Source organism: Chenopodium album, chromosome 22 (assembly GCF_948465745.1).
Source record: "Chenopodium album chromosome 22, dcCheAlbu1.1, whole genome shotgun sequence".
NCBI lineage: Eukaryota > Viridiplantae > Streptophyta > Magnoliopsida > Caryophyllales > Amaranthaceae > Chenopodium > Chenopodium album.
Window position 1 is genome coordinate 40,503,704 of NC_137855.1, and position 25,294 is coordinate 40,528,997.

At 33.3% G+C, this 25,294-nt stretch overlaps 1 protein-coding gene and 2 pseudogenes across 1 annotated transcript; all 3 read left to right on the forward strand.

Moving 5' to 3' along the window:
• Positions 1-8,368: 8,368 nt before the first annotated feature.
• On the forward strand, positions 8,369-16,876 carry LOC145605221 (uncharacterized). The gene is made up of 9 exons (XM_081661259.1): positions 8,369-8,571; positions 9,899-12,051; positions 12,484-13,915; positions 14,420-14,763; positions 14,839-15,033; positions 15,273-15,445; positions 15,664-15,755; positions 15,844-15,921; positions 16,317-16,876. Exons 1-8 carry the CDS (start codon positions 8,388-8,390, stop codon positions 15,873-15,875), a joined length of 4,605 nt encoding a protein of 1,534 aa, XP_081517385.1. The 5' UTR covers positions 8,369-8,387; the 3' UTR covers positions 15,876-15,921; positions 16,317-16,876.
• A 2,406-nt stretch (positions 16,877-19,282) lies between these two features.
• Positions 19,283-21,402, forward strand: LOC145605887 (putative L-type lectin-domain containing receptor kinase S.7 pseudogene; annotated as a pseudogene).
• Positions 21,403-24,445: 3,043 nt separating this feature from the next.
• LOC145604464 (early nodulin-like protein 6 pseudogene) lies at positions 24,446-25,205 on the forward strand (annotated as a pseudogene).
• Positions 25,206-25,294: the final 89 nt, after the last annotated feature.

The following is a 25,294-nucleotide window of genomic DNA, read 5'->3' on the forward strand; positions in this document are numbered from 1 at the left end:
AATAACTGATTTATTTATAAATATGATATGGTGACTAGAAGATGGAATTCATAATAATAGTTGATTTATTTACACACATGCATTGATGACTAGGCACAATTGTTGATTTATTTACCATTTTGCATTTGATAACGAATTTTGTTTACATTGGGGCTTTTTTCGATTATGATCCTATTGATTTTTTTAAAGTGTTAAGTTTATTTTGCGCTGTGTATAAACTTTAGCTTGAAAGGTATTCATAAAGTAACATTTGCATGAAAATTTTGAACTATTTGGTCTTTGAAAATATACACTAAGAATCTTACTAATTATGATTAGTTTTTCTCGCAGATTTAATCGAACTTATTAGAAACATGATAACTTTTGCAAATCTATCTAAACAAAAGGGATAGCTTGAACCATTTGCTAAATTAAGCATTAATATCTTAGGTGAAACATTGAATTTCGGGTAATAGACATTAGAGTTGGATCATTGCATAGTTTTAATTGATGACAATAGCTCAAATGAGTAGATAATTGGAATGAAATGAATATGATATTTGTATTGAACACTTAGCACCAAGATTCATTATATTAGAAAGAAATTTTAGACTTTCAATTTGTGAAAACACAAGCATATAAACAAATTAATTCATATTTATATCATTTTCAATATATTTTGAAAGAAAAAGTAAATACCTAATCTATACATATATATATGTTGAGTAACCGATGTTCATTTTCAAGTGATATTGATTAACTAATAACGAATACATAAAATAGATCTCAATACCTGATTACCTTAATGTGCAAATCAATAGGAAATCTCTGGTAGCAAATGTGAAATTTCCCTAAAAACAATTTGGCTTCCAAACTTTTGAAATATATTAACTTAAATAGATTGATTTGATTATAATACTTATTTTATTTTTAATTTTTATATTATTTGAAATGAAAAAAAAAAAAAAAGAAATTTCCAACCTTTTTAACGGGCATTTTCCTTCCGGAAAAAAAAAAAAAAAAAAAAAAAAGCATTTAATTTATATCAATCCCTCCATTTCTTAATACACAACGTATAGATTATCGACCTTCTTAAGTTATAACTCCGATGATAACCTCTATTTTGTTTGATTTGAGACTAACACAAGGACTACATGTTTTTTTTTTTTCTTCTTCCTGGTTTTAGTGCATGTTTTTGGGTGGGGTCATGCATCAAATGACATTAAATCACAACATTAACCCCTCGCACCCCTTTTGAAATTAAAGATGGACCATAAAACGTTAGTTGCCACTTGCAAGATAATACAATGATATAAATCGTTTTATTGCTTAGTAACACACACACTTCATAATAAATGCCCCCTTTTACGATTATGGGCCTGTTCACGTTTACTGAACTGATTGGAGCTGAATTGAACTGAACATAATTGAGCCAAATGAATATTTTATAAGAGAAAAAAAATTAGGAGCCGAACTGAATTGAACTAACGATTGACTGAACTGAATTGAATTTAATTGATTAGAGCTGAACTGAACTAAAATTAAGTAAATGTAAACTGAGCCGTGTTCAATTCACCTTAATTACAAGAATTATTTAGTTCTTAATTTCAGTTTACATTTACTTAATTTCATTTCAGTTTATATTTATTTTTACTTAATTTCAAGTCATGTTCACTTCTCCTTACAAGAATTATTTAGTAAAAATAATTTCATTTCAGTAAAAAAATTTCAGTTTTGTAAATTAAAAATAATTTTAATTCAATAAAATAAAACCATTGCAGTAAAAGTAATTTCAGTTTAGTAAAATTAGCACACCTATAAATAAGAATTATAATAAGGAATTTGAAAAAATAACAGTATAAGCTTAGTAAAAATAATTTTACTACTTAAGTAAATTAATTTCAGCTCAATAAAAATATTTTATGTTCAGCAAAAATAATTTCAGTTCAGCAAATATAATTTCACAAACTTTTAAATAAAACGGATGTTCAGTAAATTATTGAACATCCGTTATAAAGTGACAACAAAATGTGCAAAAGTTACACTAAAACGCACAAAAGTTACCCTGACATATATAAGAGTTATTTATGCTTCATTGATAAATTTGACAAAAGTAACACTAAATTTGACAAAAGTAACACTAAATCTGACAAAAGTGTACCCGATGTACAGTAATTTACTGAAAACCGGGTGTATACAAAAGTTTTCCATATAATTTTAGTTCAGGTTAAATAATTTCAATTCAACAAACATAAAAAGGTGAAGCGAATATAAATATTGTAAGAGATAAGGTAAAAACAAAGGGATAATAAAATATTAAAGTTTAATAATAACAAAAGGATTATTATGTACGTGCAACTTTGGAGTTTCTTATATCTCACAAATAATATCTGAAACTTGCACATAATAATTAACGGAGGTATAAAACTAAACTCAAAATATCAAACTTGAACAAAACCCACCATAGTGGTACTCGCTACACTTAAGAAAATGTATTTTTTATTGAAACCAATAACAAAAATATTAAAAAAATATAAAAGTGGAAAGGTAAAAAATAATCAAATTTTTCAAGAATTTTGACTTTTTTTTTGGGCTTATGAAACACGCACTAATTTTGATGAACCCTAGAGTGAAAAAAGGAAGAAATATTGAGGAGCTATATATTAGGGTTTTATAATTTAATCAGCATATACTTAAATAATTAATGTTCAATAATTTTCTCGTGCAGAAAAATAAAGCATGATCAAGTTCTATTTTCTCACGTGGGCATCTATCATATTTTACCGTTGCACACATACATTAAATTAAACCTAGGTCATACTGATCGATCACGTAAATAACACGTCTCTTAACTATTGTCTTATTTTTAGTTGACTTTCTAATTTCCTCTCGTGCGGGTCAAATAAAGATGCAAAAGTTTATAGAAAATCCAAATGATTTCAGTTAATCAATAACGAATTCATAACTATTATTATATACCTAATTAGTAACCTACATACTGCATGTAACGAAAATGTATGTTAAGATTAAATTACGATTGTTTACATACTTTATTCAGCAAAACATAATCATCATAAAATCAAACTTTTAATCTTGAAACTAGTATTTGGGCCCGAGCGATGCCCCGGGTCGTTAAATTTTTTCTTGTAAATAATATATTATATCTATAAATATTTGTCTCAAAAGGTAACATAAAATATTCTATAGCTTGATTGTAAGATGCTCAACTTTCGATTTAGAGGTTGCATGTTCAAATCTTCACAATATATATTTTAAAGAAAGAATAATACAATCAAATTATGTTAATGCTATTACATATTTAAAATATACTTCAATTCAATTCATCCTTTTCTAAATAATAATTGGACTTTAACCTTTTGCATTTCATTTATTTATTATTGACAACAACGACATGTTAGTTATCTCTCATATATAACAAGGGATGCATATATTTTACTTGAATTCTTTATATTTACATGCCCTAAACTTATTGGCATTGAATATTATACTCATTATTTATTAGGAAAAATTAGAAAAAATAATCCCAACTTTCATCAATTTTGGTACAATAATCCCAACTTTGGATTATTCTAGAATAATCCAAACTTTAGGGGGTCTTCTTTTTCTTCAATCCCAAACCGGTCAACAAAAGTCAACAACCTTTAATAAGAGGTTACCATGACATGTGTCAGCTTGTCATTGGTCCAAAAATAAATTAAATTAAAAAAAATAAAATAAAGGAAATTTTGTTTTTTACCACCTCACAAAAACACGAAAATCTGTTTTACCACCTCCCAAAAAAAAAGTATTACTTTACCACCTCATAAAAAACACGAATATAGGTTTTACCACCACTTAACTCATAAAAAAAATTAACCTTCTCAACAGGTAACCGGTCATAAGGACTAAAGAAAAAGAAGACCCCCAAAGTTCGGATTATTCCAGAATAATTCAAAGTTGGGATTATTGTACCAAAATTGATGAAAGTTGGGATTGTTTTTTCTAATTTTCCTATTTATTAAGACTTGTTATATTTGTGAATCGAACATGGTAAGCCTTATTAGTTGATGTCATTATGAACTTGGTAATTTTGAAATTCGTGAAATTAGACGGTAAAAGAGCCTTGATAACACTATATTTCCTCATTGGATCATATTTAGTATTTACCAATGCAATAATTAACCCATATTAATCATACAAACAATACATACTTTTTTTCTTTTCTTTTGGTTGATTTCCTCCAAGTTTGCTTGCATTATTGCACGTTAAATTGATGGAGGAATTTTTTTTTTATTTTTTTTTTTTGAAGAAAGGTGGAGGAATATTTATAATCAAATCTCAAGAAAAATTAGTTAACAAAACCATAATAATATCAATGAATATGATTTTAAATATTTATTTATCAGTGTTCTCATTACTTTAATATGTAAACGTGAAGCTAAGCTAAGAAATCATAGCATTTATAGAAAAATAGTCCGGTATCCTTACATTAACATAAATTAGCTTAAACAGTTCATTCAATATTACTCCGTATATAATACAAAGTAATTATTAAATTAACACTGTTTTAAATGAAAGAAATAATATGCCAACCTTTTAATACATATATATTTCAATTCCTCCGTTTCTTAATACATGACTTATTATTGACTCTTTCAATTTCTCCCTTTCTTAAGATATTGTTTATTTATTTATTTTATTTTATTTTTTTATTTCAGTGCATATGCATGATATTGCTAAGGTCATATATGTTATATGTGTAAAAGATGAGCACATATCACAAGAATAATCCCCATTCCCCCCCTTTTAAGAAACGGCCAAATAGTGCAGCTGCCAGATTTCGTGTTTCCTTAACACAAACATACTCCATAAATACTCCCCTTCTTACAACTATTTCATTCACACCAAAAAATAAATTAAAAATATAGATAAAAAAAAAATTGAGAAGAATATAACTATGGAAGAAGGAAACTCAAGCAACAAGAGTAACCTCATATCATCTATGAAAAACAAGTCTATAGTATCAAATCTTGCAACTGGTAACAAAGTTTAAAGTTTTTAATTAATTAATTGAATTGGTTCATTTAATTTCTTTTTTTTTTTTTTTAATTTTTTTGTTTCTTATATACATGCATGTTTTTTGTTGTTTGTTTTTCTTGCTTTGATTTGATCTCTAATAAATTTTACTACGTCAATATGATGTTTCATGATGTATAACAAGCATCCACTCGTATACATTTGCACGTCTTGATACACGTGCGCGATATCATAATCTGAACACTCGGATCGTGACAAGCGCACTTAGTGTGACAAATTTTAATGATTTGAAGTTAAGGTTTATAAGTTGAAATTATTCAGAGTATCTACCTCGCTCTATAGTTTTGGATTCATTCGATGTACGTTATTTTTGTTTATGTAATTATTTTTGAGAGCTCGGGTTTATTGGTAGATTTTGTAAGTGGTTTTTGAAGAGTATTTTTTTTTAATTAGTAAATTCATTATTTTGAACTAGATAAATAGAGTTGATGTCACATAGATGTTTGATTTGCTTATGAAAAAAATCCTACCGGTCTCTTTTTATAGTTTTCATTTACTCTACAAATCTTATAACTCACCCTAAAATCAAACAACCAATGAGACACCCAATTCAAAATTCCAATTTAAAAAATTTGGTAAATCATACATACAATTTTGGTTACACGAATCTTTCTTAATTAAAAATAATCTTAGCATCATTTGTGGGTTTTTTTCAAAAAAAAAAAAGAATTTAAATTATGACAATTTTGTCGTTAGTTGTTAAAAGCAGTTATATATACCTCGTTCAATTCTATTTCTCTAGCTAGATTCCTTTATTTCTTTGCTTCATTTTGTGTCCAACATTGAATGTATGTAGATTAAGCAACATATTTACATATTGCATGGCTAACAAGTCCAAATATGGCATCACATTAAAAGAGGGGAGGGGGTGTAACCGTGTAACTAATAAAATAAATCTAATCCAAAGTAAGGAGTAATTAATAAGGAATGAAATGCATGTGACATAACACTTATTAAGATCCTTTTTGACACTTTTTGTTATAACAGAATTACGTCAAAATTTAAAAATTTCAAATTTTAAATTTAAAATGAGGGATTTAATTAGTCGTAACTTATCAATTGTCGGCGACATTTAAACCTTTAAGTACACTAAACCTAGATTTTATGCTTATAATTGGTGTACTTAGCTACTCGTAGTTGTAGTTTATATTTATACATCGATCAAGATGTATATTTATCAATTTTATGATTATAATTATAAAATCTCTTTTATGTTTTCAACCACCACAGGAAGTAACATACCACCACCACCACAACCTAATGGGAACAACCCTCTTTCTCCCCCTCCTCCTAGGTCAAGATCAGGCCGTCCCCCGCGCCATCCATCATCATCGACAAACGCGGTAGCCCCACGTCGTCGTGAACAAGACCAACAACACATACCTATCTCCAACGTGATCCGTGTGATGCGACAAATCCTACCCGCATCGGCCAAAATATCGGACGATGCCAAAGATACTATCCAAGAATGCATCTCTAAGTTCATCGGTCACATATCTGAGGAGGCCAACAAAATACGTACTGAGGAACTACGTAAGGTGGTCACAGCTGATGACATAGTAGCAGCCATGTCCAATAAAGGGTTTGAATCTTATGCAGAACTCCTTTCGACTTACCTTTATAGGTACCGTGAGGCCGAGGGTAAGGACGACTTTACCCAGGTCCTACGATTTAGATTGTCTAGGCCCATCGCTGTTGGGCCTGATGCCGGTATGGTCCCGCCCCCTGTCATGGCGGATCCCTATTTTTACCCTCACAGTCAATATGTTAACCCAGGGTACGCAGCTGGCACGGGTGGGTATGGAATGCCCGTCATTGGTGGTAGTAGTGACGGATTTGTTAGCAATGTGTATGGTACTACTAATAATAGTGATACTGAGAGTTCTAGCTTTGGTAGTACTTTTAATAGTACTATGACGAACTTTGATGCTGGGAGTTCTATCTATGGTAGTAGTACAGTTAATAGTACTATGATAAACTTTAATGTCGGGAGTTCCATTGGTGGTGGTTGCAGTGCATATGCTGGCCAAGGGTATGATAGTACAACAATCAATCCTATGATGAGCTTTGTTGGGAGTTATAACAATAACTTTGGTGGTGGTCGCGGCATATATGATGACCATAGGTATGGAGTGGCCAATATTGCTGGTGGTCATGGAGGAAATGTTAACCAAAGGTACGGAGATGGAGTGGCCGTCATTGGTGGTGGTGGTAGTGGCCAATGCGCTAACCATGGCTATGGAGTGGGCATTGTTGGTGGTGGTGGAGTCGGCGAAAATGTTGTTCAGGGCGGCTATGCTAGTACAATGAATGATACTATGATGATGAACTTTGGTGTTCTTGAGAGTTCTAGTTATAGTAATAATGATAATAATGTACTATTAGAGTATAATGATGTATTTGATGGTCTTCTGGCTCCTAATAGTACTCAAAATGTTGAGTCAATTGAGGAGCTTCAAGTGAAGAAGTGATGATTTATAAACCTTATATTAAATAATGTAATGAATTTGATTGTTGGGTTTTTATTTGAGTACTAATTAATTAAGTCCAATATATTAATTACAACAATTTAGTAAATTTGATTTATACGTTTTATTTTGATCAATATTTGAATCAATAAAATTGCTTTGTAATAAGTTTAAAAGATAGTAGGATAAGACATATACTATTACTTTAGAGTTTAGACACTATATTGTCTAACTATCCGTACGACTAAAAACACTAAAACAAGAGTATTCGATTCAGTTGTTAATTTGTTACAAGTACTCGTACTATCGTATACTCGGTATGTTAGACTTAGGTCCTGTTTGATTCACCTTAATTTTGCTGAACTGAACTTATTTTTACTGAACTGAACTTAATTTTACTGAACTGAAATTATTTTTACTGAAATTGAATTATTTATACTGATTTTTCATTATAATTCTTCTTTAAGAAAACTGAATTTTATTGAACTGAACTTATTTTTACTGAATTGAAATTATTTTTACTTAATATTATTTTTTTAAGGTGAAAAGAACAGGGCCTTACTTTGTACGAGTATCGTACTCCATAAATAAAAATCAACACACCTTTTTTTTTTTTAAATTTTTTTTATCAACTCATAAAAATTTTACCGATAATGTTGTAATGAGAAAAAAAAAAAAAAAAAAAAAATCAAATTCAACCATTTTGATGCTCCGTTGAAAATTTGAAATCCTAGTCCGCGCTTCCATCCTTCACTTTCTCTCTCCTCCACACCATCGAATTGAGCCCTAAACATTCAAAAAATTTCCCCCAAATTCATGGAATTTCACTGAATAAACCCTAAAATGTCGACGATTGAGAAGCTGTTCGTGCAAATTTTCGAACGAAAGAGGCAGATTATCGACAAATTGAACCACCAGAAGCAACTCTATGACCAACATCTTCTTTCCAAGCTCTTAATTCAAGGCATTCCTCCTCCTTCTTGGCTCCTCAATTCCGATAATCAATCTTCAACTTCAGATCTCACTGGTATTTCTTTTTTCCCCTATTTTTGGCGAATTTTATGGTTTTTTTTTTTTTCGTAATTTTGAGGTTTTATGCTAAAAAATTGGGGATTTATGATAGTGTAGTTCATAAATTAGGGCTTGAAATTTATTTATTGTTTAGCAATTTTAATGAAATTGTGTTTATTGTAGGAAATTGAGCTTTGATGTTACATTTGTTGCTAATTGATTAGGTTTTGATTGATTGTTCAATTGGCATCACTTTGTCGCCATTTCTTCAGTTTATTCAATTGCCTATTTTAGTACGTTTGAATAGGAAATTGGAAATGTGGATAGATTTATGAGTTATTAGCTAGGAATTTGTAGTCAATGCGACTGTTAAGCAGAGAAATAGCATTACAGCAGTAAAAGGTCTCATTTTGAATGTTCTTTAGTCGTTTTCGCTCCAAGGCTAGTTTCGGGTGTGATTGATATGAGTTATATGAATACAGATATTCTTTTTAAAATCTCCGGTTTTATGGATTTATACAATTGCATGAGAATTGGAGATATGAGTAGAGTTTTCCTATACTAATGATAGTATATAACATCGATCTCAAAACCTAGTTAGCACCAGTCTTTAATTAGCTTAATGCTTTAATCTGTTCCAAATATATACTAAAGTTTGTAGATGGTTCTTAAACATATCATTTATAAACCCAAAACTAACTTATTAATTTAGTTCCCGTTAGAATTAGGCATAATATTAAGCTTCGGATACAAGTAATTAAATGTAACCGAGTCCAGTAGAAAACTATTTTTGTAGCTCTATCGTACAACTTAATTCTAAAGGATAACTGAGCTCCATCTTGAATGTTTCCTGGTTTTATGTCTGTTTTTGCCAATTAAGCTGCATCAAGAAAGGCAATTCACATTCTGTAGTTGGTTTTTGTGGAGTATGTATGAGGTTAGTTTGTATCACATTCCGAGGTTTAGTTACCAAATGCAAATATGTAAGCTCCTTATAAGTGTTATAACAGTTTCGGACTTTTCGTTATAATTGACTTACAAAATAATACAAAAGCACTTGTCACTTGTTTTGAGAAGTTCTGGTGAAATTGATAATCTAAATTGAAGTAGAAAAATTGTTCTGAAATAGAGTATGATTGCTCACATAGAACAACTTGTATTCTACACTTCTATCGTGATAATTGAATTTGAATTTTTTTTTTTTTTTATTGAAGAATTAAATTGTAGCAGATGTGTTATTATTATAATTGGAAGACATGGTTCTACTTAAATCAATTGCTTTCTAAATGAAGAACTTTTGGTTATTTATCTTAATATGCTAATATGCTTAGTTATTTTTTCAGCATTGAACAAGGAAGAGCTTATTTCAGGACTGTTGCTTCCAAGACCGGGACCTTTTCCTTCTTACACCAGTGGTCCTAGTTTTGTATATGATCAGCCAGTTGTAGCAGAAGCAAATAGTGGCATACCAGATGAAACTTGTGCTGGTAAATGTGCCTCTAGCAATGGATTTGATGAAGATAGTGTTGCTCCACCGCATCATGTTGATGGCACTGAAGACATGGATGGCATTGTTCCTCCGAGTCATGTTTATGGTGCTGAAGATATGGCTGACACTATTCCTCCTTGTCATGTTGATGGCACTGAAGATAGGGCCGGCATTGTTCCTCTGTGTCACGTTGATGATACTGAAGAAGCTGACATTGTTCCTCCATCTCATGTTGACGATGGTATGGACACATTCAGTTATGTCCCTATGTCTCCTGAAGATCAGATTGATACAAGATTATCAAATGTATGTAAACCTGAGCAATCTCTTGCAAAAATACAGAGATCCAAGTCCCGTCAAAAGGCACTGGAGCTTCGGAATAGTGCAAAAGCAAGTACTAAAAGCCGTTTAGGGATGGAGAATGATGTTGGTTCTTTTCATGATGGAAAAATTTGTAGATTTGGTGAACAATTTGATTTGAAGAGATCTCTTGAATTGGAGGAGCCTTCTGCATCACCAACTGAAATTTGCTCCAATGAAGAAGTAGCAATTGGAAATTGCTCAAACAAAGAGGGCGGTGTTGATGCTTGTGGTGGCTTTTTGGCACAAGCTACGGGATTTGATCCTCTTATTTGCTCCAAGGAAGAAGCAGTAACTGGAAATTCTACACACAAGGAGAAAAGTGATGATGCCTTAGATGGTCCTTTTACACATTCAGCAGTTAGCGAGGCAAAGGAGGTAGAATTGGAAGACAATCAGAAGATTGAAGAATGCAGCAAAATTTATGGTAATAGGATTACTAGATCCAAAGGCAGTTGCCAACAATTAGATGGTCCCTTTTCAAATTCAACAGATTATGTGGCAAAGGAGGTAGAAATGGGAGACAATCAGAAGATCGAAGAACACAACAATGTTTATGGTGGTAGGATTACAAGATCCAGAAGCAGTTCCCAACAAACCTTTGATGGAGCTCACCCTCTTAATATAAAGAGTGTTGATGTTTGTGTTGGTCGAATAACTAGATCCAAGAGTGGCCTGACACAGCAGGTTGAAACTTCCAATGGAAACAGCAACAAGCCTTGCAGTGGTAAAATTACAAGCTCTAAAAATAATGAAGCAGAAGGAGAAATAAGGTTTTGGAGAAGCATGTCTAGGGAGGTGTCTGTAAAACCCAAGCAACTTGATTTTGATGAAGTTGAAGAAGGCTATTTAGGTGACATCCCCAGCCATTTGTCAGATTCTGTTAGTCAGGAGTCTCAGGGCATATTAGAAGAAAGAACCAGAGCTCACACAATTGAGAAGTCTAGCACTTATCCTGGTGAATCTTCTTCTGGAGCATGTCCCGAGTCATTAGAGTACGAAGCCTATGGGGTTCTAGGTAGTGAAATTGCTCATCAAGTTAATTCTAAAAGTGACAATACACCCGGACAGACCTTGATCTTGCAAAATTGTGTAGATGTGTTACAGTCTTCTTTTGACACTGATGCTGAAGAAGTTGCTCGGCCGAGTCCTGGCAGAACCCCAGTTGGATCATTGAAACCGGTGACTGATTTTGCTCCTACTGTAGAGGTAGTGAAATCAGGGAGGCTTTCTAATATTGCATCTGTACGAGCTTTCTCCTCAAGCCACGAGAAGCAGGTTGGTGGCTCTAAACTATTTAAGCTTGGAGCTGAAGTAAACATGCTTCCTAACTTCAGTTGTAGAGATGACATGGAAAATTCTTGGCCATGTTATAAGCGGAGGAAAATCGAATATCAGAACCCCAACAAATCATCCAGCCCAACTTTTAGGACAAGTTCCTACAATGCTATCAGTGAAAGTATATCAAGTATATCTGGTTGGGGTGAGAAAGAAAACATCTGTCCTATGCCTCAGGAACCGTCAATATCTCATAATTCAGGTGCCGCTTTATCAGATTGTGCTATTCTTATGAAGGTGGCTGATCAGAGTGTCCCTTCATTATCGAGCACTGAACAAGTGTTTACTCCTCAGGTGGGGTGTGGAAAGGTACTGCTTCACCTATGCTATCTATTGTTAACCTTCTAATATGAGATAGTAATTCATCACAACATGTTTGACATGTAGCATGTTCCATGCGTTATTATTATTATTATTATTATTTTATTTTTTTTCCACCCGGTTCTGTTTGTATTTCATGCAACCATCCCAAAATACATTTTTCATAAGTATGTACACTTATAAAGTAAATAATTATTGTATTGATTTTTATACTTAACAAATACTATTGCACTGGAATTCTAAAGTGATAAATTGATGTTTTAAGCATTAAATAAGATGAAAAAGTTCAGAGGAGGGATAATTTTTTTAGACTGGAGTATGTAGTAAATTACCTCTATCCCTACAAAATATAGAGTTGACATTTTGTCTAACGTTATTTTACCTTGCCATGAGATTAATCTCTTAATGTTTATCTGGCAGGATAAAACTAGCTTAGGAAGAATTGATCCGTCCTCCAAACATGATCACCAAAAACTTTCAAAATCTGATGTTTCAAATGTGAATCGAAGTATTATTGCAGAGCCATCAGATTTGACTTGGGATGGAAAACTGAAAACAAATGAATCAAGTGCTGAAACTTGTAGTGGAATTGTGTCCGGTGGTTTGGTGAATGATCAAAATCTAGTTGATAGTGACACTGTAGTGAAGTTGATGGATACGAAAATGGTTGTGGATCATAGAAATTCTCATCACAAAGTGCATGACTTTAAGTTATCTATTGGTTCTCCTTTAATGGAATGTATGAAAGTGGATCAAACTATACCGGAGTGTATGAAAGTGGCTGAAATCGATCAAACTATACCAGAGTTTGATCGTTTTGTTATAGGTGAGAACACAGTTGACGCACAAAGTTACAGAGATAAATTTACCCATGAAGAAGCTCCCATTCTGGATAACAAAGTGGATAGGAACAGCTTGTCTACTTTTGGCACCCCTGTATCTCCCTTTCCTAGTGGATGCAAAATGTACTTAGCACCAGGTATATACTCTTCAGTACCTAACGGGCTGCTGGAGAACATTGACCTACCAAGTAATCTGCTGCCCAGTGGAAGTGCTTTTCTTGGGAAGTCTCATTCCGATCTCTTTTCTTTTCCTGGTAGGCAATATGGATGGGAAACCAAGAAACCCTTTCTATCACCAGTTGGGAAGGGCTTTGAAGGCGCTACATCAAAATCTGCTAGTTCAGATAAGCTAGGTAGCAGTAATCTGGAACTTACTTGCTTCCCCATTCAGGAGGATCCTGAAAGTGATGAGGAAGAAGTGAATGATGCTGTTAACACTGGTGTGGAAAAGAACTCATCGACTATCAAAAATAGCACCAACATTGAACCACCTTTTGATGTTAGTTTGCAGTCTACTTGTTCGCTGGCTCCAGATCATGCGGATGAGAGAGATTGTTTAGAATCTGTGAGCACAGATGTCAAGAGAACTGATTCAAGTACAAGAAGTGGTGTGTCCAAGGAGTCATCTTGTGATATAGCTTTGCAGAATGAAAGCTTTCTGGCTCCAGATGATGCAGACAAGAGATGTAGTCAAGTATCTGGTAGCACAGAAATTGGCACTTTCGAAACACATAACGACATCAAGAAAAGTAGCATGGGTCAGAAAAGAAGCATGCAGACAAGGTTTGGGAAGGAGAACAATGGTTTTGCAGTAGGTGCTTACAGCAGCAAGAAGCACTCAAAACCACACAGTAGCAGGTTCAGCAAACCAAAATTATCAGGAAAATCGAGTTTAAGAAGCAGAGGACAAAGTTTGTCAGAGAAGGAACAGAAGCGCAATAATATTGTCTCTAACATAAAATCCTTTGTGCCACTTGTTCAACAAAAACAAGCAGCTGCCGCTCTTCCTGGTAATACATTTACGCTTTATCTATTAAGTGTTGTTTTATAGGAGTTCAATGTAATGGTGTACTTTAATTTTTGTTGCATACCCACTGGGAATTAGATATTACTAACAAGTTCATATGACAGTTTATGGTATTTAATTCTATCCGTCTTCTTTTCATCGTCTTTATCCTTGTTTCTAATGGCTTAGAAGTTAGAACTTCTTGTCCATATGTTTGTGCCAAAGTATTTACCGCATTATCCTTCTGAAAGTATTTACTAGAGAGGTGATTGGTTTTGGTCTTTTATCTTATATCTGGTCTGTTATCTTTTTTCTTACAACTGACTGTGTTGAAAGTATTTACCCCATTATGCCTCTGAAAGTGTTTTCTTTTCAGTTTGGTGCTATCATAAAGCATCCTGTTATGCTTAATTTATTCATATAAGTGTATTGACCTGTTAAACATTTTGACATAGGCTATTTGTTATTTTCAAAGCTCAAACATGGATCTCTTTTTATTGATGTGCAGAAAAGAGAGATGTAAAAGTTAAGGCTCTCCAAGCTGCTGAAGCTGCCAAACGTGCTGCTGAAATAAGAGAAAATGAACGCAATCAGAAGAAAGAGGCAATGAAGCTTGAACGAGCACGTGTGGAGCAAAAAAATATGAAGGAAATGGAACTGAAAAGAAAACTTAAAGAGGAACAAAGAAAGAAAAGGGAGGCTGAAAATGCAGCTAAGAAAAGACAGAGAGAAGAAGAAGAAAAGAAAGAAAAGGAAAGGAAAAAACAGCGTATTGAAGAAGCACGCTTACAGCACAAGCAAGCAGAGGATAAACTTCAAGCTTGGAAGGAGGATTCAAGATGTGTACCAGAGGTTTGGCCTTGTCCTTGTATACTCTCAAGCATTTTTCATCTGTCATTGTTGGCATAAATATTGTGATCATTATAGGAAGGAAGAGCTCATCAGAGAAAGGACTTTAATGAGAAAACAGAAGAAAAACTTGACAAAGGATATGAAGGAGAAGATTCAGAGAAGGCAGTGAATAATTTGGTCATTGTTGGGAGTGATATAAGAGAAACTGATGATGGACTTTCAACCTTAATTGATCATAAGATGTCAACGGGATCTTCTGCCGTTGGAAAGGTAAAATCATTTTTCTGTTGCACTATGAACTGTTTTAATTGGTTTTATATTTTGGAGTAGAAAGGGTGTTTGGGGGGGGGGGGGGGGGGGGGGGAGGCAGCGGGATGCATACAGCATTAGGTTCCAAGTAGCATGATTTTTGGGGCTTATATGAATAGATATATTTGGCTCATCTACCTTTCAGATGCCTTGGTTTGTGGTGAATTCTCCCTTTTTATAAGCTGTAATGGTCTTTGCAGGTAAGTGCGGTTGACATGGCTGAAAGTTCAACACCTAATGTTGACAATGACAAGCCAACGAATAAAACCAGTGCGCCACAGTCATATGATATATCACCGTACCAGTGCTCAGATGATGAAGAGGACGAAGTGGATAGAACACAAAACAAGAAGTTTGTGCCTACATGGGCCAGGTTTGTATCTCAATTAAGTTCCTTGAAGTTGGTTCTCTACATTGTAGAGGTAATATCAATGTATAGGGAGTTATCTGGTAATCTGCTGCAGGTTGGGTTTTAGTTTGTTCCTATGATAGTTGTTACATTTCACACATCTCCTATCATGCTTTCATGATATGATCAGTAGTCAAATCTTCTTCCATTCTGAATCTTGATCTGTTGCTTGTTATCTTCAGTAAAAGCTGCGTATCATTGGCTTTATCATCTTTGCAACACGTAGATCCAGATGTGATTTTTCCTCCTGGATGTTTTTGTAGCTTGGAAGAAGGTAAAGTTTTTTATGTACCTAATTAGTGATATACTTAATTAAATTGAACTATATCACACACCAAATAAGTTCAATTTTCTTCTCCCAGTTCTTATGCCCAGAAGATTACCACAAAAATAGAAGGAAGAACAGAGTTGGCAGAGAGTTGATTTTGGTTTGCGAGCAGGTAAATTCCCCTTCTCTGCTCAGGCCTTCTCTCCCTGTTAATATTCCTGATCAATTAGTTTATTCAAACTCTAGACCATAGAGGTCTTTCCTTATATTAGCCACAACTCCAATGAGTAGCAAATTAGCAATACTCTAATAGTCTAATGTCTGGTACTTGGCCCAATGTAGTTTTATTTTTACACCTTTTTTTACCGTAAATTGTTGATTAGAGTTTGGGCGTACATACATAATCTAGTCAATTTTTAGATGTTTGAAGTTTGATATGGACATCTTTACTCATCACTTTTATCTTGTTACAACAATCTGCTGTTTTTCCTTTCTGCTATAGAAATCTGGTAGTAGGCTTTTTATCATTCCTCTCAGTTATACTTAACCACTTGTTTGGTTCAGCAGATTTTTGAAGGGGCAATGTACACCACTACCTCCACTTGTCAGCTGAAAGAAGACTTCTCGCGCTCATAAATGCATTAAGAGACTCTTGGATAAAAGCTGTATATATGTCTGATATTTTACACTGGTAATTTTTTTAACAACCCTTAGTATCTTAGTAGCTTAATTCTAAGTTAGGAATGATTGCCAGAGTCCACTGGTGTATGTAATATTTTAGAATTGAAGAGTTGAAGGAGCTTTCAAATTTCAGAGGAAGCCATTAGCTCTAGCGACTAATGCTCAGATATTGATTACATTCTTAGGCGTTTTCAAACTTTCACCAGTCTGATTAGCAACTCGTGATATTCTTGCTGGATTAGAATAGAGAATATTGCCAGTCATCCAAGATTGTTTGGATGGAGGGATAAGAATAGAGTATCGCCTTTTGTTATAGGAATTAATCTGTCCTTCTGTTATTTATTTGTAAATCGATTTTTAAAAAATTTCTCTAACAGCATAAATTTGCAATAGAGGCATGTAATTTCATGGTTACGTGAAGTAATATTATGTATCGATATTAGCAACCTGTAAATTGTTGGTTTAGCATCGGACATTTATAATCTATCTGTGTATGTCCTTTGCACTTGGGAGTTGCCTGTCTCTTTCATTAAGTACAAGGGTTAAAAGAGCAAGTTTCTAGATTTTCTGAGGAAAAAAAGAAGGCATATTTGTGGATTTGAAGTTTTCATATTGCAACGGCTAGTTGTATATGTGTAATGTGTATGAAAAATGGTGGGCCTTAAGTTTGGACTTTAACCTGTGTGGAGTGTGGTCACATACTCTGGTACTCACATGACCCTTTTACATTTTTGCCCTTGTCAGAATTTTGAAATTTATTTTTAGTATTTACTTCGTACTTCCTCTGTTTTTTTTACTTGCAACACTTTACTTTTCACGTTTGTCGATGCATTATTTCAATCGTTTATATCTTTAATTAGCAATATGTAAAAATTATAAATGTTAGACATTAAAATAGTATAAAACGAGACGAATCTAACAAGATTACACATGACTATATTTTTTCTTAGCTATAAATCGTTAAAGCTAATCAAAGTGGAGTACATTAATAGTGTAAAAGTCAAACTGTTGCAAGTATAAGAAAACGGAGGAAGTATTTGACAGTCAGAAATTTAAATTGTTGACTACTTAATGTTTCCATATTGATAATATCTTACATTAAGCTCGGATTCCAAAGGCATCTTAGATTCTCTGTGTTTTTGATACTCTAGGTCTTACTTACAGTGATCAATTTGGTAGAGATACAAAAATCTATAATAGGGTAAAAGAAGTTTTAAGTTAACCTAAAGTCGACGCTAGAACACTAAAAACTAATGCACACGTAATGCATTGAGAGTTTGTTGTTCAACTTAAGTAATCGGTTTGTAGACTTTTTATAAAAGTGTCTTAAATATTAAATGTCAACTAACTGAATTTCTTGGTACTAATGATTTGATCAATTTAGATTTTGTTTATACTACGGAGTATTAGGTAGGATTTTTCTTAAGGTTCATAGTACTACGATCCCCATAAATCTTGTACTTTTTCTCTTCTTATTATAAGATATATGAATTGTGTTGTTAATCTATATATCATGAACCAAGATTGATATGAATACCTCAATTAGAAGAACGGAGATGAAATAAAAGATATTTGCATAAATTTGATCAAAGTTATAATTGTTTAAATGATCAACTAGTGTGGCTAAGCCTAGTAAACCACACTAATAAGCCCGTAAAAATAATAATAAAAAAAATAAAAAAATAAATAAAAATAAACCACACTAATAAGGCCTTATCAAATATCTACATGTTAAAAAAAAGGGGACATAAATAACGTTTTTAAGTTTGTATTTTTTGCATTGTATGTCGCCATAAAGTAATATTGTATTACATGAAAGGTGTATAATAATTTACTGTACATCGGGGTTTACTTTTTTCAAATTTAGGGCTACTTTTATAATTTTTTTTTTGGATAACTTTTAATCAATAAAGTATAAATATTTCGTAACTTTTATTTATGTCAGAATAATTTTATCCATATTAGGAATACTTTTGCTTATTTTAGAGTCACTTTATAACGGATGTTTAATAGTTTATTGTACCATTTGATTTATTTAAAAGTTTGTCTACATGAAAATGAGACTAGTTAGAATTAAAACTTATTATAGTATTAAAAAAAAACATATAATTACATGTTATATATATCATTCTACATGAGAATATAGGTTACATAGAAGTGTTTTTTTATTTTATCCTCCATATTAAACTTCCTAAATTTTACTCTTTTCATTTTTAAAAACTTTAGATTTATGATAACTAGCTACATAATGCCAAATTTCTTCGTTGTGGAGTGAGTGGCTGATATCATTAACATGGCAGCTCCTCCCATTAATTAATTTGGTCAAACCAAGACATTTTCAATCATTAATGTCAAATTTCATAATTTCCAAAATTTTATGCTATATTACTTGGACCCACCCACCATCCTTATGACATCACCTATCAATAGCACTAGTGCTTAACTGCTTATCATCATATTAAAACGTCATTTTTATCTATAATAACAAAGATTAACTCTAAAAAGTTCTTAAATAACCGTTATACAATCCACCTACAAATATCAGCTTTTTAATTTTTTTTGTAGTTGTTTTTAATTTTGTCCAAAAATTAAAAAATTATAATAAAAAATTGTAACCGACAACCCACGCGCCCATTTTCCAACGGTTTAAACCCCATTTTCTCCCTCCTTATTTCCCACTTTCTCTTTCTCTCTCTTAAAAATACAACAACTCTGTTTTCCCCTGTTTTTTCAATCTCTTTGAAATGCTAAAATTCTCCAAGAATTCCAATTGTTTTCACAAAATTCAACCAAATTCTTACATTTCTTGACAAAATTCCAAAAACCCACATCAAATTTCATACCAGTTAACCATGAATTCATCTTCAAGAACCTCAATTTTTCGCCTCGCCTTCGCAATCATCATCTTCTTCCTCCTTACAATCTCGACCGCTGCTTCTTCAATTAGCTTCCATTTCACATCGTTTAATCCCAGAAACTTCACTTTATTGGGTGATTCATATCTCAAAAATGGAGTTGTTGGTCTAACAAGAGATGCTACAGTCCCAACTACAAGTTCTGGATCAATCATATACAATAACCCAATTCAATTCTTTGATTCTGAAGCTAATATTACTGCTTCTTTTTCTGTAAAATTCTCTTTTTCAATCAGTAATGTTAATCCTACTTCATCTTCTGGTGATGGGTTAGCCTTTTTTCTGTCTCCTGATAATCAGACTCTTGGAAGTCCTGGTGGATATTTGGGTCTTGTAAACTCCTCTGAGTTAACCAAGAATCGGTTTATCGGGTTCGAGTTCGACACGAAACTTGATCCTCATTTCAATGATCCGAATGATAATCATGTGGGTTTGGATGTTAATAGCTTACAATCAATCAAAACTGCCAATTTGCTGTCAAAAGGGATTGATCTGAAAAGTGGGGATTTGATCAATGTTTGGATTGATTACAAGAATGAGCAAAAAATGGTAAAAATTCACATGGGTTATTCGAATACCAAGCCCACAAACCCGGTTTTAGAAGTCGAAATCGATCTTTCGGAGAATTTGAAGGAGTTTGTGTATTTGGGGTTTTCTGGTTCTAGTGAAGGAAGTACTGAAGTTCATCTGATTGAAAGTTTTGGTTTACAGACTTTTGGATTTTTACCTGTCAGACCTCATTTCAGGACTCATAATGTGTCTGACAGTACTGTGACAATCACTCCTGCTCCGAGGCTCGAATCGAGCTCAAAGAATCGTCGAAAGAGGATTGAATTAGGCCTTGTGATCGCTGGTCCGGTATTCTGCTGTATTGTTTTGGTTGTTCTTGGATTTGTTTTTGCCAAGAAATGGGAGAAAATCAGAAAACAGAAGAGTTTTAAGGCTGAAATGGTAACTGGTCCTAGAGAGTTTAGCTATAGAGAGCTGAAGTTTGCTACAAAGGGGTTTCATTCGAGTAGGATTCTAGGAAACGGCGCGTTTGGGACTGTGTACAAGGCTTATTTTCTGTCTTCAGGAGTTATTGCAGCAGTGAAGAGATCAAAGCATAATCATGAAAATAAGGCTGAATTTCTTGCTGAGTTATCGATTATTGCTTGTTTGAGGCATAAAAACTTGGTTCAATTACAAGGTTGGTGTGCAGAAAAAGGTGAATTGTTGCTTGTTTATGATTATATGCCTAATGGAAGCCTTGACAAAGTGCTGTATCCCGAGACAAAAATCGACAATAACCTGCTTCCATGGCCTCAAAGATACAATGTTGTGGTGGGTTTAGCCTCAGTTCTGACATACTTGCACCAAGAGTGTGAGCAGCAGGTTATACATAGAGATATCAAGACTAGTAATGTGTTGTTAGATGGGAATTTCAATCCGAAGCTGGGTGATTTCGGGTTAGCTAGGCTTATGGATCATGATAAAAGCCCGGTTTCAACTCTGACAGCAGGAACAATGGGGTACTTGGCTCCTGAGTATCTGCAGTATGGGAAAGCTACTGAAAAAACTGATGTTTTCAGCTATGGGGTTGTGGTGCTTGAAGTGGCTTGTGGAAGGCAGCCAATAGAACGAGTCACGGGTGATCAGAATGTTGTTAATTTGGTGGATTGGGTGTGGGGGTTGCATTCTCAAGGAAGGCTACTTGAAGCTGCTGATCCGAGGTTGAAAGGGGCGTTTGATGAGGCACAGATGATGAAGCTTCTGCTTGTTGGGTTGAGTTGCGCGAATCCTGATTGCTTAGAGAGGCCTAACATGAGGAGGGTGCTTCAGATTCTTAACAATGAGGCCGGTCCTGTACTCGTTCCAAAATCGAAGCCCACCTTGATCTTCTCAAGCAGCCTTCCCCTCAGTATAGAAGACATTGTTTCTGATTATGAAGTAGAGAGCAAGGCCTCCGAAGATCTGTTTCAGGATACAGTTCAGTCTAGTCAGGATTTTAAGGAGATTTGTTGAACAATTCTTACCACTTCTAGTTTCATTTCATTCTTTCATTTGTTTGTTTGATTTTTTTTTTCTTTCATTCTTTCTGCACAGTGTGACAATGTGACATATTCTTTAAGTCTTGCAATCAAGTATTAATATTGTAAGTTCAAGGTTTTAGTTGAACTATGTTGCACATCTCTTAGTTTAGGCAGTATGAACTCTTTTGGTACATTAGTACATTACACAACAAATGTAGTTGCTGTAACTCAATTAAATAAATACGCGAAAATTCCTTCTATGGCATTCTTTCACTTTCTCTTCATACATATAATATGCACAACAATGAAACCAACTTACATGATCGCGCACTTGTGCTCAGATTTGGCTATGCTGTGATGCATTTGATACTCGAAACTGCTTGGTCTGATTAGCTTATGCACCTGGTTTTCTTTCTTCATTGCAACTTAAAGTACTACTATGAAATATAAGACCCTTTGAAATCTAAGTACATTAATACAATGCATGACACTTGATAACTTTTCATTAGAAATAATGATTAGTTCCCCTGAAATCAGCATCTCTGCATAATTTAGTTTTCTGTCTTTCCGGAGTTAAAGCATTGATCATAGAATTTTACCATTTTATTGCCATTTATAGGTTTATAGCTATGTATATGATCAGTCCAAGTGGTGCATACCATTTTCCTATGACTTCCACAAGTCCGAATAATGATATAATAAAGATTTGCTTCTTCATTGTGAAACAGCATCAGAATTCAGAATGATAAGCAAAGATTATTATAGCAGTAGATATTATGATACTTAAATCTAATTGATTAAATATGACCTCTAATCAAATTGTGGACTATTAAATAGGGACCGAGAGAGTATGAAATAAGGATAACGACATACATTGATCTGCAGGCATATGTATAAGACGAATATGATGCTGTTGACAGAAGAAGAGAAAGTACACTCCCAACACAGGTAAAGGCTTTTGTTTAGCAAATGATGGGTTGTGCTCTCTCTCTTCTGTCAACATTTCCATCAACCAAAACTGACCAAATGGCCATGATTAGCCTTGTTCCTCGTGTCATTGCGACGATTAGAATAAACTACAAAGGGCAGCAAAATGTACATTAGAATTATATATACTTAATTGCATTATGCATCACATTATCACAAATATATCTATTTTATGAGCAAAACAGAATATGCAAACATAAAAACACACAGTAAGATAGAAAATTAAGTCAAATAATTATAAAATGGAAGAAAGTAATGGGATAAAGATTATCTATTGGATACATAGACTCTTTCATTTCACCAGAAAAACTCATGAGTAAGTCGAATTCATGGAAATTTCAATTTAGGCCAAAATATGCAAAATTATAGATTTATAGGAAAACAATACTTGCAAATGTATCAACACTGAAAAATTGTAGTCGTGTTACTCGTGTCCATGTAACATATAACATGCCAGAAGACATTTGAAGCTGCTTATGGCTAATTGATCTTAACTATAACCAAGAACACAAAAACATAACCAAAATCGCGAAAGAAAGGATGAACTAACCTTCTCTACTGTTAGACATTTGAAGTTGCTTATGGCTAGCTAAATGTTTTTCAACATGTATAAATGAGTCCGAAGTTTAGTACATACATACAAACATAATATAAAAACATCTACTTATATAGTTATAAACTGTGCTTACAGGATATGCTGAAATCAACAATATCTACTGCAATTTTCTACCAAATTGATGGCTTACAACACTATAATACCAATCAAAATCGACAAAGATTTGAGTATATATACTAGGATTTGAATAATCAAAGAAAAATCTTTATGATAATGATCACATATCTTTGTGATTACATATACAATTACATAGGAAAGGAGAAAGATTTGCTGTTTTACAAAGGTTTTTGTAAGTCAACTGTATCAAGGTGTCTAAGGTCATCTATCCATATCAAAAAAATTTAAGTCTATATTCATTAAAGTCAAGGGAATATTGTTATAAAGATAATCTATCATGAAATAACAAAAAGATCTATCAACAATTTAAGAATCTCAAGTTTAATTTATTTTAAAAAAGGCCTAGTCAAAATGTCAAGTCTAGGATATATTGTTGGTACATACCCTGATTCCCGCTACATTACTTGGATTATCCATGGTCCGTTCTTAATACTACGTACTCGTTAGCAAGATCCTTGTTATAATGTGTTCTTTGTTAAATCCCATCGAGTATTCAAATATCACATATATGTATACAATATGTTTATTACGATACAATATGTCCTCCTTAGGTATTGCAATACAAATACTAAGGCAAAATGCAAAACTTGAATATGCTATACTTTTTTTTTTTTTAAGGAACTTGAATGTGTTACTTAATTTTTATACACGTATGTTCTGTGTGATTTTTGCCAAAAAATAATACGATAGCTTTTGTTCATAATTTATATTCCGGTTATCCTAATATTTATGTTCAATAGTGGCTCTCTAAACACCAAAAAAATATTTATGTTCAATAAATCACGCATATATTCATTTAATTTTATCAATTAACATTAAGTAACAAATAAGTTTCACTTTTATTTTTTAAATAAGTAATAAATATATCCTTTAAAAAAAAGAAAAAAAATCATTACGGAGTATAATTCTCCACCATCAACTTCATAATTCCTGAAAGTTCTATTATGTTTTCTTAATGAAGTTATAATTTCTTGTTTCAAAAAAAAAAGTTATAATTTCTAGTGAAAAAAATAAAATTATTTCTCGGGTTTTATCTTAAGTGAAAATAATTTATTTATTAAAAAAAAGAGAAAATATATATTTTTAATATAATTTAAAAATAACAAAATTGCATTTTGACTGAAATCACGTTCAAACCACTATTTAATTAATGAGCTAAAAACTTCCCTCAATCTTTCCCCACTTTTGCCTCCACTTCCCCTTACTTTGACCAACACTTAAAGTAACTACCTTAACTGCCACTTTTACTCCTCTATATAAACTGCAAAACTCTAAGTACTTACACTTACATTTGCTTCAATCTTTGTGCTTTCATTACTTTCTCTGCATAAACATCTTCTGATTTCATCAACAAGAAAAAAAATGAAAATGACCGCGTTTTCAACAAACAAAGCTTCCAACTTTTCTCTGATTTTCGCCGTCCTCTTTGTCTCCTTGGCTGTCTCCCATGTTTCCTGCTTTCATCTTCAAGTAGGAGGTGACAGCGGATGGGTTAAGCCTGATGGAAGCGAGTTCGAGACTTATAATGAGTGGGCTGAGCAACACAGGTTTCACATTGGAGATACTATCAGTATGTTTTCTTGCATATCAATGTTGTAAAACAATCTTGCTTATCTGATTTTTGTATGTTAGGCTTGTTTAATTGTTGGATTGGTAATTTTAGTGCTTATTATCTGACATTGTACTGTAAGTTAGTTTCTGACAATCTGATTGTTTGTTTTTACTGATAGATTTCAAGTATAAAAATGACTCAGTGCTCCTGGTTGAAAGAGTTGACTATGAGAATTGTGATGTGAGCAACCCAATCTTGAAATTTGATGATGGGGATACTGTCTTTGAGTTTGATCGTTCGGGTTTTGTATACTTTATCAGTGGTGAACCAGATCACTGTCTAGCAGGTCAGAAGATGATCATCCGCGTCATGGTGCAAGCTTCTGCTCATCAGCCCACTGCCGCTGCCCCTGCCCCTGCACCCTCGGCTGAGGGACCAACTGGGGGTCGTGATGGGTTCATTACTGATTCATGGGGCCCTACCCCTACCAATGCCAGTGACATTCTTTCTGTCACGTCTTATTTTCTGACGCTGTTCATGGGTGTCGTGATCGTGCTTTATCTGTTCATGGATTAAGGAAGTTCTTTGAAGTTAGTAGGTTTTTTTTATTGCTTTAGAGTTTAGACCTTTAGGGCAGAGTTCTATTAATCTATTTAGTTGATTCA